Genomic DNA, 13554 nt, shown 5'->3' with positions numbered 1-13554 from the left:
TTCATCAAAGATATCAAGACTAATTTAAAATCAACACATTTTCCAGACGGTGGCGTAGCTTCATGGGGGACAGCAGAAGTCCCCCAAATCGAAAATCCTGTAAAACTGAGTCATTTTAAAGAAAAGTTGAACAATGATGACGCAATTTATCTAAAATCTTGTTTGCATCTTTACAAGGGGTAGATACTTGTAAAATGGTATTAGAACATCAGCAAACAGACTAACAAATGGCAAGGAATTTTCAAAAAAACTTTTTATAATGAAATGTAAGGTATAACTTATATTATTTGGCTAATTTGAATTAAAAATATATTTGAATAGCGCACTCAATTTGCACATAAATGTACAATTTATAGAACAAAAATTACCACAAAAAAAAAAACCAGAAAAACGATGAATAATTTGATATAAAAACGAAAATATATATTAAAAAATTGTTATAAAATATATGTGTATATACAGTTTATTATTGTGATAGCTGTTGGTATTATTCAGGTCTAGAATTGAACATTATAATAATGTTTTCTTAGAAAACTTGATAAAAGATCACTTCAAACAACCGGGATGTCCTTGCAAGGCATTGTAAAGATTGTTTACCTATTCTTACTATCCTATACTTTAAAGTACATATAATGTGAAATGATCAGCCCAATTATTATTATACATGGCTCATTGAACCACAACAAGCACAATTTACAAACATGTTGTGCAGAAGGGAATCTCAAATAAACCAACAATAGATCTGCAACAATATAGGAAACAACAAAGCTATTAAAGTCGTGTTCACACAGTCGGACTTAAATCACTTATTACCGGTCTTAAATTACGTCGGTAATAGTATCGGATATAAGTGGCAGTGTGAATGAGCGTCGGATATAAAAGAAATTACTATATCCGACGTAATGTGTTTAAAACGAAAACGGGAAATTTAAGGCTGAAGATGACCAGGGTAAAGAGCTGTTGACCGATCGAAACGTTACGTCCGGTAATAGTAATTACTTGTGGACATGCAGCACTATTGGGCTGTCGGATATAACTGTGAGTATATCACTCGCGCAAAATTTTAAGCAGAATCATAGGCGTAGATCCCGGGGGATGGCGGGGGGAATAAATCCACCACAATAATTTGCCAGGGGGATGGTCCATAAAATCAGCCCCCCCACAATGTTGACGCCTGATAACGGTGTTCTGACCTGGGAGTAGATGGAGATGACATTTATTAAGCCATTAGCATGTTAACAGAAAGGCATGTAATTGGATTTTATAAGATGATTAGGGGGGTCCCAAATATACGGAAAGAAAAATATGGGGTGTCATAAAATATTTGTGATGACCAAAATGTAGGGAGTCACAACACAACATGACTACAGATAGTGTGTTTATTTTATTCCAAAAGACTGATGCCTGTTTGGGGGTGCAAACGGTGGGGGGCATAAAATCTTTGCTGACGAAATAGACGAGGTCGCAATTTTATTGAAGCCGACTTTTTGTTAATTTGGGTCCCCCCCCCCAGAAATAAATAGCATGATGATGGGAGTCATTGTTATTTTTTTATTTTTTCATTTGTTCAAAGATGTCCACCATGTAGGGCCTACATGTATAAAATGCGATATAGAGCTAAGTCTACTGTAAAATGGGACTACTTTGTCAAACTAAAATAATAATAATAATAATAATAATAATAACAATAACAATAATAATAATAATAATAAGGGATTAGCGGAAATATTTAATTCGATCGGACATAAGCCTAGATAAAATATTTCCGGTAATAAGTGCATGTGTGAACACAGCTAGAATAATATAAAAGAAAGTAAGCATTATATCAGGGACCTTGTATACACGGTCCCTGATTATATACAGCCAGTGAAGTTGATAAAGCGGCCAAAATGTCAAAGAGGGGATAGGGGCGTAAAACTTCAAAGTCGTCCTGCCGAGTCGCTCCAAAAAATCTTTACAGGTCAAACGAAGAAAAACTTTTTTTTTCCTAAATGGGCCAAAAATAATGTTGAAACAAGCCAAAAGTACATAATTGGTCAATTTTTTTCTTGGTATTTTTTGCACCATGACTATTTAGATCAGAATGCAGCTGTATGAACATGAATATAATAGGGTAATATAATATAATATAATATAATATAATAGTGTACCGCCCAAGCGCATGTATAATTCGCCAGTCTGCTAACATAATTACCTAAGTCACACGTACAATCAGTATAATTCATACACTCCTAGAAGCAGATAGTCAATCAGAAAAGCCGTTTGAAAAATACGCGGAGTGCATTAATATTGTATAATTACACGGGCGCGCACAGGATTCGCGTAGGATTGATTCATTTTCCTTGCGGGTTGATGCATTTATACTTGCTCGTGTTTTCCAACGTTTTTAGTGACAATAATATATTTTGTTATAAAATTAGCAAATTTCTCGTGTATAAAAAATAGGTTAATAAATGTACATTACGTGTTGCTCGAGAAATTTTACAAAATAATGCACTTGTACTGAGATGTTGCTGCGTCTAATGCCCCCCTTCGGGGCTCGTGAATTAGACGCATCATAGACCGTGAAGACATTGACGGTCATCTGCGGCATATCCTTTGAAGCTATGATCGTCTCGCCTAAACACAAAGGCAAGATAGTCTTCAAACCTGCCATCGAATCGATTTACCGTACAAAAGGTCAATAACACAACTCTCGTCCACTCAATTGCATTATCAGTCGCAAACCAGTGGAATTTTGTGCTCGGAGCATCCGTGTAAGTGTGACGTTGAGACCAAGGCTTATATAACGCAAATTGAAACTCACTCAATGCCAGAGTAACAGGTAGTGTTAGATAAATCGAAACGGTGAATATATGTATTTATTTAATTAACTTGAAACTGCAGCAAATAAGGGTTTTTTACCGTTTCATTTCTTGTAACTATAATTGTTTTGCGACAGTTTACATTGCAGTCGTAACTGTGTCAGAGACAACGTGTGTACTTCGATTGAATGCCGCTTCTTTCAAACACGCTAATCCAACAGGTGCGAGCGAGACGATCATGGTCTCAGCATAATGTGAAATTTCTATAGAATTACGATCCAGATGACCGTCCATCTCTTCACGGTCTATGGACGCATCAACATCTCAGTACGCGTGCATTATTTTGTACAATTTCACTCTCAACATGTAAGACGCATTCATTAACCTATAAATCAGTCCTAACATCCTAAATATTTCCGATTATTCCTTTTAATTTATCTCATTGTCATTTATTCTTGTCCAACGATTGGTGAATAAAATATGTTTAAATGCATTTTTTACTTGTTCTCAAAATTTAAAAAAAAAATACTTGTGGCAATGGCAAGTATGTTATTAGACTGACGATATTCTAATTTCTCATTGCAGCACACATTTTATTTTGAGAAAAAAAAATTAAACAAAAACTATTATGATCTTATTGATGGACGGCTAAATTGTATGTCTTCAATGTTATGATTTCAGAATTCATCAGAACTCATAATATACGGAATCAAAAGTTACGCATTTTACTCTGATGTTTATTTGCACCTTTTTTGTTTTCCAGCTGCATTTTGTAGTTTGACACCATTATTTCCTTAGATATGAAATCTTTAATTACAAATAATGAACTACTGAGAACCAGGAAAATCATCTTGGTCTCAATGTGGGTGTTGAATTTTCTACAAAATGGCATCATCAAGTCAGTCGGTGTATTACTTCCGGCACTGCTTGGCCCGTTTGAATCATACACACAAACTATTGGTGTGGTTGTTTCTCTTATATTTTTTTCTGGAAATGTAATCGGTAAGTTATAATTGAATAAATAACATTCATATTAACATAACAATCATATAAATATGACTCCTTATTTCATTATCTTTAACAACAAATTCAACGGTTGGTATGATAAACAAGTTTCGTTCATTGTATAATAAAGGGAGTTTTTATGACGGTAACTTAATTTTTGCTTAAAAATAATTTACAGTTATCAAAATAATATTTAACTGACTAAGAATGAGAATAAACGACAGGAATTTTTGTTTTACTATCCTCTACCTATGATAGATTTTGATGGAATATAATAGTCATGATAGTATTAGAAGTAAATTATTGTACCATTGTTTGATCGTCATGTTCTTGTTCTTGTTCATGCATCTCAGTCCTACATTTTTTACAGGTGTTTTGACCCAGCGGCTGATAAAAGTCGTTGGGGTTCACACAACGATGGTATTTTGTGGGATATTTACAACTTTAGGGTTGATATTAAGCTCTAGGGCTTCAGATATTAGTCTCTTAGTGATCGGTATGTTTCTGACAGGTAAGCACTTTAATAGTGTTAGGCCAAGAAAAAAAGAATGTATGTCTCAGACACCCGCGCGCATTGCTATGTGAAATCCAATTTAGCGCTTAGCGCTACACGTTGGCCGTTTTTTTGTTTTTATTTTATTATTTTGTTTTTGTTTTTTGGTGTGTTTTTTGTCTATATGTTATTTTTTTTACACATTCAAAGTTTAGACCTCTGGTAAGGCAACCGTTACTAATAGTTTCACGGAATACCCTCACTTACGATCATTGGGTATACCGATCATCAGACGGCTAATTTGTCATGATTGTTTCTTAGCTCACCTGTAATGGGTTTGAGCACTCTATACTTACGACGTTAGTCACTTGTAAAGTAAACTTGTTCTTTTTTTAAAATATTTTGCAGTATCGAATAGCGATCCAATTTTTTTTGCAGTTTGGTGGCTGTTTTTTGTACACATTTCACTATGATTGTAAAAAAGACACATAAAACTATTCATTGTGTATATATATTACTATGTTTCTGTATTTGAAAATCAAAAAGTTCATAAATATTGTGCCTTGACTGTAAAAAATAAATAAATAAATAAAATATCGCATAAAAAAATAAAAAAATAAAAAAAAATCGCATATCGCATAGCTCAGTTTCTTAAAAAAAATAAAAAAATAAAAAAATAAAACCCATAGCACTTAGCTTTTTTACCAAATGTTTCTGAGATATACTTTCTTTCCTTCTTTGGCCTTACGAGTAGATTGTTGAGCGACAAGATATCTGCAGAAAATGTCCCAATTGCAATGCGCAGTAACGATGTTCGCTTAACGATGTGCGCATCGGTGTGACGTCAAATAACGACATCTCAGGTATACTCGCAAAGACTAATGGGATTTACCGTAAAGGTCAATCTCCACCCAGTCAGCCAGGCATGGTGGAATAGGATCATAAAAACAAAGGGATGTAATTATCGACACCAATATTATTTATTATCTACCAATTCCCAAAAAGAACACATTGTCAAAAACAAGGGAAGTAACAACCCAATACTGTAATAGATAACATAAATAACTTATGAAGACAAATCAGCCGATAGAAGTGGATCGATTTTTGAACATAGATACCAGAGAGCACATCACACACATCAAATCGCATTGTGAATACAAGAAATGTCATTCTGAAATCAAATAACTTTGATTTTTTTAAATGCGCGAAATAATATAATTTTATGGCAAATTATTAAAGATTGATATTTTATGTTTTATATTGTTGGTATTCAACAGTCTTCGAAGTATTAACTTTACAAATGTAATGATATGTACTAAAGGTGTATGTCTGGGAGGAAAAGCCGCCCATCATTTGAAAACTTTGACCTTTCGAATTGAAGATATACATTTTTCCCCGAAAGACTTAAACATTTTTATAGCTTTGGGGGAGAATGTATATTTTCAATACGGAAGATCAACATTTTCAAATGATGGACGACTTTTCCTCCCAGCTGCATACACTTTAAGCACATATCAGTAGATGTATAACGTTCACTTCGAGGACTGTTAAAACATATCATTTAAAAATATCATTTTTAATATTTTGCCATAAAATACCGTGAATTTCAACAAATCAAAATTATTTGATATCAGGACTTTCCTCACATTCAGAAATCAATTTGATGTGTCCGATGTCTCATGTCCCACAAAAATATAGTGCACATGTTGCTATCCGATCCCTTAAAAGATCCCTTATAAAGAATGAATCGAATAACTTTCGAATTCTCCAATTTGAGGGACAGTGTAATTTTTCACCTGTTCTTATTTCTACTATGTGTACAGGTCTCACATGCGTTGGAGATATGCTTAACATGGCTATGATCGGTACTAATTTCGCAAATAAGTATTACGATCTTGCTGCAAGTATTATCACATCAGGGTTTCCATTGGCTTTGATATTTTTTGCACCGATGACACAACTTTTAATTGATACTTACGGTTGGAGAGGAGCGATGTTGCTGCTCGGAGGACTAAATCTTCACTATCTGCCTGCTGTGTTCGTACTTGCTAGATCTCTTAAAGACGATAACGCAGACACTGTCCAACTAAGCACACCTTTGTTGACAAAATCAGATTCCAGCAGTGAAAATAACAACGAGGAACGTTGCACAAGCTGCGTTATTTTTTCAGATATCTGTAGCAAGAATCTCTCAAGAAATTGGCCTTTCATAACACTGGTTACAGCACATACTTTCTGTGGGTATGGTTTCAACGGTTGGGTAGTGTACATCGTTTCTATTGCCCAAAATAAAGGTGTAACATCCTCTAATGCGGCGCTTGTAGCGCTTTTCAGTGGTATAGGAGCCTTACTGACGAGGGTGACTCTAGCAATAATTCAAGTCGAGGAAAGGGTCCGACAGATGCTCTATATTGGTGCAATAATGATGACTTTATCGTATGCAGGGATCTACTTTGGAGGTTCATACCTGACATTGTCTCTGTTAGCTTGTCTTCTTGGTACTGGATATGGCATAGTAGGGACAGAAATATTTACTGCTATTCATGCCACCGTGAGCTGTGATGACCGAATCAGCGCAGTTGCTTGGCTTCAAATGCTACATGGCTTTGGTTATATTATAAGTGGATACGTAACTGGTAAACCTTGTTTGTTTGTTTGTTTGTTTGTTTGTTTGTTTGTGTAATCAGTTAACACACATTGATGGCAATCAAAATCGGTTAATGTACTGTTAGATCAAAGCGTTCTTTCAGTAAACCCATGAACTACACCCATCTATTATTTTAAATATCGATAAATATAGAATTTAAAGGGGGTAACCCTATTAGTTTGGGATATTGATTGTCTTCCAACTTACATACAATACGAAATATTGACTCGTCTCAGTTATGCAGCTATGTGAAAAAACGAGAACATGTTCAGCATAGCAAAATTAGCAAGCCAATACGTTGCTTTCTAGTCCGGCAAGCAACAAGTTCTCGTGTGTGCATGTCCCCGATGCTGTACTGTCCATCAGACTTGTAGTACCCGTACCCGGGACCCGTAGAGTACATGGTTAAACAAATGCAGGAAATTGATAATAGAATACTTTCACTGCCCAGATGCATGTTAACTCCACTTATAAATCCCACTCTGTGAGTCATCTGATCATAATCAAAACATGGGGTTGGGTGGGGAGTAAGACATGGATCCAGATAGAAAGCCACGTGGATCCAGATAGAAAGCTATAGCAAGTGCCCTTGATTTTATTTTAGCCTGGTCCAGGGCCCTAAAAAAAGATAAATCCAGCCCTGGCTACACAGGAATGCTGTACACATCAGCCTGTGCAAACTGCCACCCATATACATGTATGCTACATGTCTCATTCACACAATGACTGATCAATACAGAAAAAAACAGCAAACTGGGAAAACATTTCAAGATCTTTTCTTTTGGGCTGGGACCCGTACCCGTACCCAGGACCTGTGACCCGTACCCGTACCCGTACCCGTACTCATGGCGGGTCCCAATATGCTGTCCGTACGTTGGACGCAAACAAAGTGCATTTTGGGCTCTTTTCGCACATATGCAGTACCGATTCAGAAAAAGGAAACAAAATATATTTCATACCGTAGCTTGATATGATCACTTATTATTGTTTCTAACAAAATATTATATAATGTAAAATTCTAGACCTGGATAATACCAATAGCTATCACACTGTATAAACATTATTTTTTTAGCTAGGCCTATTTTAAACAGAGATTTTCATTTCTATATCAAATTGTTAATTTTTTTTTGTGGTAATTTTTATTCTATAAACAGTACATTTGTGTGCAATTTGAGGGCGCTATTTACATATATTTTAAATTTAAATTAGCAATAATATGACTTATTCCTTACATATCATGATAAAAAGTTTTTTGAAAATGTCCTTGCCATTTGTAGGTCTTTTTCGTGATGTTCTAATACTATTATACAGGTGTCTACCACTTGTGAAGATGCAAACAAGATTTAAGATAAATAGCTCTATCATTGTTCAACTTTTCTTTAAAAATTACATGCCATCAAACAACCGTCCCAGCAAACACAAAAACGTTTTCAAAACGTTTTAAACAGGTTATATTTTGGATTTATGGTTTAGATAAAAACGCTTTAATAACATTAAATGTCGGGTTATGTAAAGGTCTTGAAAACGTTTTAAAACTTTTTGTTTGAAAATACACTTCAACAATGTTTTTAAAATGTTTTCAAAATGTTATTGTAAAATATTTTTGCAAACATCTTTTGCCAAATATTTTGTTAACATTTAGGTAACGTTGTATTAGAATGTTTACAGTAGGTTACCAAAAATGTGTTTTAATGTTATGAAAACGTTTATACCCTTTATATGCCATATATAATACCCGACAATTAAACGTTTTTTGGCAACATTTTCTAACCTTAGTTAGCGGATGATATCGAACGTTTTGTGTTTCCTGAGGTGTTCCCAGTGCAATATGTACATTTTTAAGCATATGCCTCTTAACTAATGTTTTGTTGAAACAAACGAAAGGCAGATACCCTCCGCAAAAACATTATTTGGACTACACCCTGTCTCAAAAAAACTGTGCAAGTAAAAAGCGCCTTCCTTGGCAATTATAAAATTCTGTTGTGACACGATCCTTACATCAACGCCAGGGGCGCAGTCTTCGCTTAAAAATACCGTTTGGTCTATTCAATTTGCTTCTTTTAATCTCGAGATATGTTTAGTTAACAACGAAAGGGTAAAATCACAATTGTGCCACTCTTACAAGGGAAGAGTAGTTCCTTCGTGAAATCAAACGAATGGATCGATTACACAACAATACACAATTGTGCTTACTGGTTTATCATGATACAGGTATAATGATTATCTTTTTCCACTTGAAACAGATTAAAAGATAAATATATATTTCGTTCTGCTGTAAAATGTCAATAGATTTTTTATCATGGTAAATACTGTTCTCTTTGTCACTCAATACATGTTAAAAGACAAACAAATATTGCACACTCTGTTGTAAAATTAAAATCTCGTCATCGATATATTGCATATCGTACATACGTTTGAAATGTTACTGAGCAATTGAAGACCAGAGCGCAAGAAGACCGTAAGTCCACTTGGACCCTCAACACTCAAGTTGCGTATAGTTTCGTATAGTTTGGTAATGTTTAATGCATGTTCAGGGCCAAAACAAATCTTTCACAACCTTTCATGATGTTTTCACCCTGGAACATGTGTTAAACATTATAAAACCCTAAGAAACTCTATGCAACATTAGTGTATACATGTTGAGGGGTCAAGTGGACTTACGGTCTTCTTGCGTCCAGGTCTTCAATTGTAACAGAATGTTTCTAATCCTACAAACGAATGTTCTTTTATTAAATATACTGTACAGGTATTTGTATATAACATTCTATTTAATTTTCTAAAAAGGTTTTTCATATAATTGTGTTTAGTGAATCAGATCGCTGAATTGCCGAAATCAAAGTGAATGAAACAAACGGTATTTAAAAGCTAGGACTGCTCCCTTAAAATTGATGTAAGCATCATGTCACAACAACTTTATAATTGCCAAAGATGGCGCTGTCCACTTGCACAATTTTTTTGAGACAGGTTGTATACCAATACAAAGACCAATATATTGCAATGTTTCAGTTGAGGGTCTGTTCTTTTCGTCTCGTTTGACGAAAAACACTCGTGTGTATGTGGCTATATAACACATTTAAAGTAGTTAATAATGAAGAATTACAACTGTTAACAAATTCCCACCCACTTTGCCACTTGTAAGATTCTTGAGCGTCCTGGCGAAACAAATCACAATTTTATTTTGGCCTGATTACGGCGAGCGAAGAGAGCAGACAATTTTTGTTCAGTCGGGGGGAATCAGACCCGTGCCCCCATCCCACCCCCACTTTCGAAAACATGCGCACGCCTTGGCCCTTGTTATATCACAAATAGTATAAGCGATCAAGCAAGTTGTATCTTTTTTTCTAAAAATCGAATATAGGCAGAATATTAGTAGTAACTGTTAGGAAGGGTCCATATTAAGCCATTAAGCCGAAATAAAGAAGTACAATAACAAACCACAATGGACAAGATGGCTACCGTATATCAAAGCTCTCTGTCTATGGGAGATTGCTTGTTGTCATACAAAAACGCTCGAATTTGGCTGATTTAATTCGGCCTGATATGTTATAAAAAGCAGATAAACCAACGGGTTAATGTGTGTTTCTTTGTTCTTTTAGGGTGGCTGTACGAACTCAATGCTGGTAGTTACAACTTCTCATTAATTGCACTAAGCGCTATGTCATCCATGATGGTTGTGATATTAGGAGCTGAGGATATATACTCGTGGCTTCAAAAACATTTGTGACGTGTCATGTCACAAGGAGACACTTTTGGGCAGGTTATCAATTTTGAAATTTTTGCATAATGTGTCTTAAATAATTTTATAGAGATATTTTGCTCCACAACACCGTTTTCCCCAATGAAATCCATGGGTCGCGACTGTTTTGGGGGTCGCGACCTCTTTCCAAAGAGGTCCGACTTCTCAGAAAAACAAATAAAAAATACATCTCCATGCATTAAAGTGCAGGCTACAATCGTATTGGTCATACTACCCCATTTTGACCAATTTTAGCATTAAAATGCAAATTTTCCGCGCTCCGGTAAAGTAATTCTGGGAGCCGGTCAACTGAACGACTTGGAAATTTTGCCACCTTTGGCAATGTTAAGGGTACACACATTATGTTCATACGGGTCGTATGGGCACGGTAAATGCCTTGCTGGGATGGATATGCGTATGAACACTAACCCTAACCCTAACCCTTAACCATAACCCTAACCCTAACCCTAACTCTAACCCTAACCCTATCCATAATCTCTAACCCGAACTCTAATTTTTTCTTTTACTTTTTACCCCATAATTTCTCCCATTCTTCAAGCCCTGCCCTCTTTCGGGCTTATAGTTTAAGCGGTTAGTGCTTCTTTGTAGCCCTGCGGGGCAAACTAGTTGGATATCCACATTTCGCGGTTAGTGGTTCTTGGTCCCGTATGGACACAATTTGTTACGTGTACATATGTGTGTACTGGGTGTTTGAGTGGATGTCTATGCTAACCCTCTCAGTCTTTCCTCGTACATTTCTGAATTATTGAGAGTTCGGCCTCGGTGCTCAATCTCGCCGATTATGTTGTCGGCGTGCCCAAGCCGCAGACACATGCCGATGCACCTATGCTGGAAATAAAGGCTTCACAACAAATAACTCCCCCTAAAATTACAAAACAGTTCTTTACATAACTTGACATACATTTCGTTGATTTGAGAAATTTAAAGACCTGTGAATAAAGGAATCATTTCCAACCCTCCCACAATGTTTGTTTTGGCCAAAAGTTATCACATTTTCCAAAAATGATGCTTTCAGAAAAAGTTGCACTTTTCCACATCCAATACATTTAATGTACAAAAACATTCTCAATATCAATGTTTTGATTGATTTAATGGTGTTTTTGGTTTCTTTCATTTTTATGTATACGATTACCCAGTCACCCATGCAATCATCTTGCAGTATAAAATAATGATTCATTGACATGTACGTGGTATATCCAGAAGGTTTTATTGATCCGGTGTTTCAAAAATGGTAAAATCAATTTAGGAATTACAAAACATTTCTTTGCATTCATTTTGTTGATTTGAAAGTTATCCCTTATCAAAATCCTTTTGTGTTGGTCAAAAATAATCACATTTTTCAAAAATGATACTTTAAAATAATGTTGCACTTTTCAACATCCCATACATCTAATGTAAAAAACTTTCTCGATATCAATGTTACGATTGATTTAATTGTTTTGTTTTCCTTCACCTTTTTGTCTCTGATCTCTTAGTCACCCATGCAACCATCATGTAGTTCAAAATAATGATTCGTTGAAGCTAATTTTGACATAAATGAGGATGTTGAAAAGTGCAACTTTTTCTGACAGCATCATTTTTGGAAAATGTTATTATTTTTGGCCAAAACAAAAAGATTTTTATAGGAAAGAACATTGGGAGAATAGAAAAACAATTCCATTATTCACAGGTTTGTAATTTTTTCAAATCAATGAACAGTACGACGGCAACTTCGTGACCTCTTTTGTTTGAAAACGGGTTACGTAGCTAAATGTTGAAAATATGACCGGCAACATGCATGTTTTAGCGAAATAGCTCCAGAAATGGGAGACACGGATCGTTTTTTGCTATACGTACCATGAACACGGATAAGATACCAAACATTTGTGCAAATAACAAAAAACGACTAAAAGTTGAATTATATTGGAAATAAAGAAGCTTGAACATGTCCAAAGTAGCCGCCAAAATGGTTATATCTACAACAGTGAGTAAACGCCGGTCGTATGCTTTTCTGTAATGATGGATATTTATAGCTAACGTGAGCTTGTATTAAATTTTCAGCGAAAATGATTGGTGGAATAATCGAGTCGTAGGTTGGAAAGTTACTCTCAAAATGGCCCGTGTCGCAATCGTGCGTGTCCCGTTAGTGACAAGTGTCACTAGCAAAATAGCAGCCGGCTTTGTCCATTATATCGAATAATAATCGTCAGAATCGTCCAATTGACTCCAGTGATATTTATTTATTCAAGCAAAATACTGCATTGACTTGCAAAATATTGAAGTCAATATAAAAAGTAATATCACCTCATTTGATTGAACTTAAAAGCACTTTTAAAAATATTATTGTTGATCGAGACCCAGAATTAGAAATAAGAATGCAAAAGATACGAGTATGGTACAGCAGGTTGTGATGGTCTTGTGGTTAACGCCGTGGTTTGAAGTGCAATAGGTTGAAGGTTCGAATCCTACAGCATTTTGATTTTTTTTTGCTCTCTTGTTCTGTTAGGCCTCTGGTGTATGTGTGTAGGCCCATCAGTATTGTGATCATTTGAAAATATTTCTATGCAACACGTTTGCAATGATTTTCTTTATTCGTTCATATTTTTAAAAAAATGAGATAGCGTCAGGCATAATTTACGAATTTCATACCTGATATTTTGGCATAATATTATTTGTAATTTCTACACCGTCCTTACACTCTACCCAGACATACACCTAATACGCTGGCGAAGTTACGTAATAAATCCGATTAACTACCATAGCAATAGGTGAAAACAATTTTGAACATATCGCGCTGCACTACAAGCAGATTGAAATAATCACCTGTGTATGTATGCAATCATAGATTGAACACAATACTGGTCTTTTC

General features: G+C 35.3%; 1 protein-coding gene across 1 annotated transcript in view; it reads left to right on the top strand.

Annotated features, from left to right (window-relative positions):
* LOC140167589 (monocarboxylate transporter 12-like) overlaps positions 1–10673 on the top strand; it is a 29299-nt gene extending 18626 nt beyond the window's left edge. The window contains exons 2-3 of the mRNA XM_072190888.1: positions 6126–6938; positions 10546–10673. Coding sequence (XP_072046989.1) covers positions 6126–6938; positions 10546–10673 — 941 coding nt within the window. The remainder of the gene's footprint in view (positions 1–6125; positions 6939–10545) is intronic.
* The last annotated feature ends 2881 nt before the right edge of the window (positions 10674–13554 follow it).

The sequence above is a fragment of the Amphiura filiformis genome, chromosome 13, assembly GCF_039555335.1.
Source record: "Amphiura filiformis chromosome 13, Afil_fr2py, whole genome shotgun sequence".
Lineage (NCBI taxonomy): Eukaryota > Metazoa > Echinodermata > Ophiuroidea > Amphilepidida > Amphiuridae > Amphiura > Amphiura filiformis.
The sequence above is the reverse complement of the archived record's forward strand: the minus strand, read 5'-3'. Positions and strand labels throughout refer to the sequence as shown.